Source organism: Carlito syrichta, unplaced genomic scaffold (assembly GCF_000164805.1).
Source record: "Carlito syrichta isolate Samal-C Ts95f unplaced genomic scaffold, Tarsius_syrichta-2.0.1 Scaffold314028, whole genome shotgun sequence".
Lineage (NCBI taxonomy): Eukaryota > Metazoa > Chordata > Mammalia > Primates > Tarsiidae > Carlito > Carlito syrichta.
Window position 1 is genome coordinate 424,625 of NW_007258124.1, and position 7,584 is coordinate 432,208.

At 45.0% G+C, this 7,584-nt stretch overlaps 1 protein-coding gene across 2 annotated transcripts in view; it reads right to left on the reverse strand.

The window, feature by feature from the left end:
- Positions 1 to 7,584, reverse strand: part of TUBD1 (tubulin delta 1) — a 27,547-nt gene that overhangs the window by 8,354 nt on the left and 11,609 nt on the right. For both annotated transcript variants that reach the window (XM_008070838.2, XM_008070839.2), the window contains one exon: positions 1,922 to 2,086. In XM_008070838.2, the coding sequence (XP_008069029.1) occupies positions 1,922 to 2,086 (165 nt within the window). The remainder of the gene's footprint in view (positions 1 to 1,921; positions 2,087 to 7,584) is intronic.

Sequence of the window (7,584 nt, forward strand, 5' to 3'; positions counted from 1 at the left end):
CACTCACCTCAGCCTCCCAAAGGCACGGGATTACAGGCTGAGCCACCGAGCCCAGCGAAAACTGAAGTTATTTTAAGTTGTAGTATAGTATATGCTACTAGTACATAATAACAGTTTCTAGTTAAGCATTACAGATGGAACATACCAGTTCATTGTCACTCTCTCCCCAAATTCCGCTAAGACAATAAAAAAGATCTCTTCAAAGACATAAACAAGAAAAAAAGGGAACAAGAGAGAAGATAATGACAACAAAATATTGGAAGCTGAGAAGCAAATGAACCATTGGCTACTGACTGAACAACCAGAAAAAGCTAAATCTTCTGCCCATAGTTGAGGTTCTGGAAATAGGCCAGCTAATTCTAAAAGTGGAAAAAACAAGGGGATTAGTTAAAAATCTGTTTGAGAAGCAGTGAGAGCCCCAGACCCTTCCTCACTCTAGAAACCTACAAGGAGGTTTCTGCTCTGAAAAGGCTAAGCCTATAATGCTCCAGCCTCTGACACCAGGCACAGCCCTGCAGAGAACTTACAGAAAGCCAGTTCATGACATGGAGGCTTTCCCAGGGAAAGGTAATAGTGCATGTCCTCCCTGAAAAACTCATCTAGAAGTTAGACAGTCAAGTGTGATATTTGGGAGCCCACCAATAAAACGGCCAGGCAGATCACCCTGCTGTGAAGCCCACACAAGTCTTCAATGTCCATGGGGGTCCATTCAATGCCCAGAGTTACTCATTTAGCAAGTAATTGCTGAGTATTGATTATGTGCTGGACCACTGTACCAAGCTCCAAAGATATATAGCAGTAAACAGATAAAAATTCCTGGCCTCATAAAACTTACATTCTACTGAGAGAAACAAGACACAAAACAAGGATTTTCGGAATGCTGTAGACAAAGACACAATCTTACAAGCTTCAAGAGAGAACAAAATGAGATTAGGAACAGAATGCATTCAATGGCAAGTTTTGAAGATGCTGCCCAGAGGAAAAAGTGGTTCTGGGCAAGGGGGAGCAGACCCTCTACCTCCCAAAGTACTGGGATTACAGGCTGAGCCACTGTACCTGGACTCCTGGACTCTTTCTTAGGAAGCTGTTGGAGGGGATGGTCCATCATACGAGGGAATTAAGCCAAAAAACTAGAAGATTTGAAGTCTAGGAAGCAGGGATGTAATATAGGATGAAGCAGACAAAGATGCCAATGCTGGTTGTTTATCAAGACTGGGGAGTGGTGAGTCCAGACTCGAAGAGGAAGATGAAGCCCTTCTAGGGGGTATCTTCAAGAAGATAATGGAAGTAATCAATTTACCTGATGGCTTAAACATGTTGAGAAGCGGCCCATTTTTACAGAAATGTTTCAGGATAAATTAGTGATACATACAGAGAATATCAATCAAATAAATATAATTATTAACAACTCTAGGAGGAAAAAATAAATTATACATGAAATGAAAATACAGTGTGTGTACACAGTACATTATGGCTGTACTGTGAATAATATTTATATAGTAGCAAAATTAAAACAAACAGCAAAAACTGATCTAACCCAAAAGTGTGTTATAACTATATTGGGAGAAAGGAGGGCAATGAATGTGTGTGTGTGTGTGTGTGTGTGTGTGTGTGTAGGGGGTGTAGAATAATTCAATTTTCATACTTGGAATACAATGAATAATAAATAAATCTGGAAAATAAAAAAAAATAACAGTATAAGCAAGATATTTAGAAGTATGGAGACAAATTCCATACTGGTAATGAAACTGTAAAGTCATTAAGCAGTCCTCCTGGAATGTCCTGGTGAGTTTCTGCAGGAGCCTCCCAAGCCAGAAGAAGGGACTATTATTTCAACTGGTCCAAGCCAGTTTACAGTGAGAGCTCCAGACCAGGCATTTTTCCCAGCTTGTGGGTTGTATATTTTTAAAATACCCTTTACCTTCTTCCATTTTCGCATTAGAAATGAGCATCTGTCTCAAATGCTTGAGGAGGCCAGCCCAAGTAAACGTGCTGTATGCCAGTGACTTCTCAGACATCTGAGGAATGTTACGAATACCCAGCATCTTGAATTCAGGATGGGGGACTAAATTCTCCATTAAGTCTCCTGTAAAGAAAAAAAGATCTGAACTTAAACTTTTTTTTTTTTTGAGTTGGAGTCTCACTCTGTTGCCCAGGCTAGAGTGCAGTAGCACACTTCTGGCACCACAGCTTCAACCTGCTGGGCTCAGGTGATCCTTCTGCCTCAGCCTTCCAAGTAGCTGGAACTACAGGCACGTGCCAACATGCCCAGTTACTTTTTTGATTTATTGTAGAGTTGAGGCCTTGCTAAGTTGCCTAGGCTGGTCTCGAACCTGTGGGCTCAGGTAATCATCTCACTTTGGCCTCCCAAAGTGCTGAGATTATAAGTGTGAGCCACCACCTCTGGCCCGAACTGAAATTTTTTATTCCACACTATACACAATCATAGTTTGAAAGATTTTTTCCCTCCTCTAATGCCAGTTTTTCTTAATCTTTAAAATATAAATATAATTTCAGAGACAATGTCTATGATAGACCACATCTTTGCTTCATTGTGGCACCCATTTTTAGCATGGTGAGAAGCATACTTTGCCATAAAAGAAACAAGAATGTCGAGGCTGAGTAACTGGAAATGTGTGCAATATTTAGCTAAATCCAGGAAACAAAGTAAGCATGAGAGTGGACTTGATTTTCTTGCCATTCATTCAGAAGTGATACTAGGTATCTTACTTATTTTATCTGGTTAACCTAATCATCAAAACCTGCTTCGCATGAAACTCTACTTGGAAAGAAGATAGGATTAATAATTCCTTAAGACAGAAATGTATCTGTCTTTAGAAACTTGGATTTACAATGAAATAGAGGCTGGGCACTGTGGCTCATGCCTGTAATCCCAACACTTTGGGAGGCTGAGGCAAGAGGACTGCCAGAACCTGTGGGATCAAGACCAGCCTGGGCACATGGCGAGACCTCATCTCTACAATAAAAACAAAAACAATTAGCTGGGTGTGGTGGCGCATGCCTGTAGTTCCAGATACTTGAAAGGCTGAGGCAGAAGGATGGCTTGAGCCCAGCAAGTTGAGACTGAGGTGGCCGTAAGCATGCCACTGCACTCCAGTCTGGGTGACTGAGTGAGATTCCAACTCCAAAAACAAAAAAACAAGCATATAATGAAATAGAATGAAAAAGAAGGCTAATTTACATTTACAGCTGTCTGATATATTTATAGAAAATACCTATGTCGGGTGCAGTAATCCCAGTACTTTGGAAGGCAGAGACGAAAGGATTGCCTGAATCCAGGGGTTCAAGTCCAGCCTGGACAGCTTGCTGAGACCTTGCCTCTATCAAATGAAGAAAAATTAGCTGGACGTGGTGCCACATGCCTGTAGTTCCAGCTACTTGTAAGGCTGAGGTGAAAGGACTGCCTGAGGCTAGCGGGTTGAGGCTGTGGAGGCTGTGAGCAGCGTGCTACTGCACTTCAGTCTGGGCTACAGAATGAGACTCCAACTAAAAAAAAACAGAGCAAAGCAAGGAGATAGGAGATTCAGGTGAGTAAGGATCAGATTTTATTTTATTTATTTTTTGGGTCAGAGTTTTACTCCTTCGCCCACGCTGGAGTGCAGTGGCATGCATGCTCAAGGCCACTCCAGTGTTGACCTTCTGGACTCCAGCGATTCTTCCGTCTCAGCCTTTCGAGTCACTGGAACTACAGGCGTGTGCTACTTACTACGCCTGGCTATTTTTTATTTTATTGTAGAGACAAGGTCTCACCAAGTTGCCCGGACTGGTCTCGAACTCGTGGGCTCAGGCAATCCACTCTCCCTGGCCTCCCAAAGTGCTAGGATTACAGGCTGAGCCACCGAGCCTGGGCTAGGGTCAGATTTTTTGTTGTGTTTTGTTTTGTTTTTGAGTTGGAGTCTCACTCTGTCGCCCAGACTGGAGTGCAGTGGCCGCTCCCGGCCACCGCAGCCTCGACCTGCTGGGCTCCGGCAATCCTTCCGTCTCAGCCTTCCGAGTAGCCAGAATTACAGGCGCACGCTACCACGCCCAGCTAATTTTTGATTTATTGTAGGTCTTGCTGCCTAGGCAGGTCTCGAACCCACGGGCTCAGGCAATCCACTTACCTCAGCCTCCCAAAGCGCGGGATTACAGGCTGAGCCACCGAGCCCGGCTCCTAGGGTCAGATTTTAAATGAGATGGTTACAGAGGGCTTTGTTGAGAAGATGCTGTCTCCTCAAAGACCCAAATGGGGAATGAGCCACAAGAATATCTAAGGCTATTTAGTGCAGAGACTCTGGGGCACACCAGGTATGTCCTAGGCATAGCATGGAGGCCAGTGGATGAGGAAGAGGAGTAGGATATGAAAGGCACAGGGAACAGCCAGAAGGATGTCTCCCAAGATGGCACCAACCCTATAGGGAACCTAACAAAGACAACAAAGTCCGTAAATTCCTGCCTCTCCCGCGCGCACGCGAAACTTAAACTTATGTACAAATATTATCTCCCTATAGGAATACTACCTCATAGCTCCCTCCAATAAAGACCCTAAGATGGCTCTCGCTGGCATGGCCAGGCTCAGAGAGCACAGGCCGCCCCCTCCCAAAACCAATAAATACAGACCTCTCTCTCGCCCTCTCTCTCTCACTCCCTCTTCCCACCAGGCGGTTACAGACCTCCTTCCCTTTCCCTGTAGTCGCTGCTCTAATAAATCTCTTGGCCTCAAAGGGTACCGAGTCTCACTGGCGCCATCGTCCTTCAGGATATAAGATCAGGAAAGTATGAGAGGCTACATGGAGAAAAGCCTTACATGGGACTGTAAGGGCTCTGGCTTTAATTCTAGGTGACATGGGAAACCTCTGGAAGATTTTTTTTGTTTTTTTAAGAGATGGTGTCGGCTGGGCATGGTGGCTCACGCACTTTGCAAGGCTAGGGTGGGAGGGGCTGCTTGAGCCCAGGAGTTCAAGACAAGCCTGGGCAACATAGTAAGCCCTCACTTTACCAAAAAAAAAAAAAAAAAAAAAAAGAGAGACAGAGAGATGGTGTTGCTCAGGCTGGAGTGCAGTGAGTGGTGCAATCATAGCTCAATGCAGCCTCAAAATCCTGGGCTTAAGTGATGCTCCTGCTTCAGCTTCTCTGGAAGGTTTGAGTATGAAGAGTAACAAGATCTGACTTATTCTTTTATTTTTATTTTTTTTGAGTTGGAGTCTCACTCTGTCGCCCAGACTGGAGTGCAGTGGCTGCTCCCGGCCACCGCAGCCTTGACCTGCTGGGGCTCCGGCGATCCTTCCGCCTCAGCCTTCCGAGTAGCCGGAATTACAGGCACGCGCTACCATGCCCAGCTGATTTTTTGATTTATTGTAGAGATGAGGTCTTGCCAAGTTGCCCAGGCGGGTCTCGAACCTGTGGGCTCAGGCAATCCACTCACCTCAGCCTCCCAAGGCGCGGGATTACAGGCTGAGCCACCGTGCCCAGCTTGACTTATTCTTTTAAATACTGCAAAGCCAGAGTTCAGTCTGGCTGCTGTACTCAAGAAAAGGCTGTGGGCTGGCAAAGTGGGAAGGGCAGTCAAAATTATCTTCCAGTAACTGCTCACAATACTTTCACTAAGATATGGTGAAGTTACCTTATGCTCAAAGGTCAATGTCTAAGATCCACCCTTTTCTCTGTCTCCTACTCTGCCCACAAACCAGGTCATTTCTTGATGTCCCCAACCCTGGCTAGCGGTGCCACCATCCACACTGTTGTGTAAGCCCAGCCCTGTGAATTATGCTGCATGCTTCCCTTTCTCTAATTCCCCAGATCAAATCCAGCACCTACTCCTGTCCCTTTCTTACCTCACCCTTCAATCTCTCTTAAGCCTATACTCTTTATCACTACTTATTTTTTTCCATTTAGCTAGGATGGACTCTGAGGATGAGAATGGTATACTACATAGACAAGACTCTGCATTCAAGGAGCTTCTCTTCTAGTAGGTAGAATCAAAGAATTAAAGGTTAATAAATGGCTGGATGTAGTGGCTCAGCCTGTAGTCCCAGCACTTTGGGAGGCTGAGGCGAGAGGACTGCCTGAACCTGGGGAGTTCAAGACCAGCCCGGGCAACTTGGTGACACCTCGTCTCTACAACAAATCACAAAAACTAGCTGGGAGTGGCGGTGTGCATCTGTAGTTCCAGCTACTTGGAAGGTTGAGGTGGAAGGATCGTCTAAGCCCAGCAGGTCGAGGCTGTAGTGGCCGTGATGAGAGTGAGACACCAACTCAAAAAATAAATAAATAAAATAAAAAATAAAATAAAGTTTAATAAATGAACAAAACAATGTTAGAGAGTAATACATGATGAGAAGGAAGTAAATCGGATGATATAACAGGCACTCCCTCCTTAAATAGCATCATCATGGAAGACCATTAGAGGAAGTTAACAGCGAGCTAAGACATGAAAGATGAAAAGAGAAATGGTCAGGAGGAAAAATTCTAGTGGAGGGAGAACAGAAAGGCCCCTGATAGAATTAACTGAACAATGTGAGAGGTGGCCCCTGAGGCTACAGCTTTGAACCTGGGGAAAATGGCAAGAGAGCAGACAGAAGAGAGATCACCTAAGGCTTTGTTTAGGCAATTACAGGCTTTTTAATTTTTTAAGAAAACAGGATTTATTGAGAGGACAGTAAAGCTTCCACAGTGGGAGGGGTCCTGAAGGGGTTTCCCTTTTTTAAAAAATTTAATTAGAGTCAGTTGGACACAGTGAATCACACCTGTAATCCCAGCACTTTGGGAGGCTGAGACGGGAGAATTGCTTGAGCCCAGTTTGAAACCAGTCTAGGAAACATAGTGAGACCTTATGTCTCTAAAAAAAGATTTTAAAAAGTAACCAGGCATGGTGGCACATGTCTGCAGTCTCAACTACTCGGGAGGCTGAGGTAGAAAGATCATCTGCATCTGGGAGGTCGAGGCTGTAATGAGCTGTGATCCTGCCACTGCACTCAAGCCTGGGCGACAGAATGAAACCTCGCCACACACAAAAAAGAGTTGGGGTCTTGCTATATTGCCCAGGCTGGAATGCAGTGGCTATGCACAAGTATGATTTTTTTTTTTTGAGTTGGAGTCTCACTCTGTCACCCAGGCTGGAGTGCAGTGGCAAACTCACAGCCACTACAGCCTCGACCTGCTGGGTTCAGGCTGTCTTTCTGCCTTAGTCTTCCAAGTAGCTGGAACTACAGGCACACACCACCATGCCCGGCTAATTTTTTGGTTTATTGTAGAGATGAAGTCTCACCAGATTGCCCAGTCTGGTCTTGAACCCATGGGTTCAGGCAATCCTCTCACCTCAGTCTCCTAAAAAGTGGTGGGATATAGGCATGAGCCACCATGCCCGGCCTACAGGTATGATTACAGTGTACTACAGACTCAAACTCCTGGGCTCATGCTATACTCTTGCCTCACATCACCACACCTAGTTTTGTACACTTTATTGTAAGAAATCTGGAATTAAGTTGTTTTGGTTTCTTTGAGACAGGGTTTCACTCTTGTCCAGCCTGGACTGCAGTGGTGTCATCCTGGCTCACCATAGCCTCAAACTCCTGGGTTCAAGAG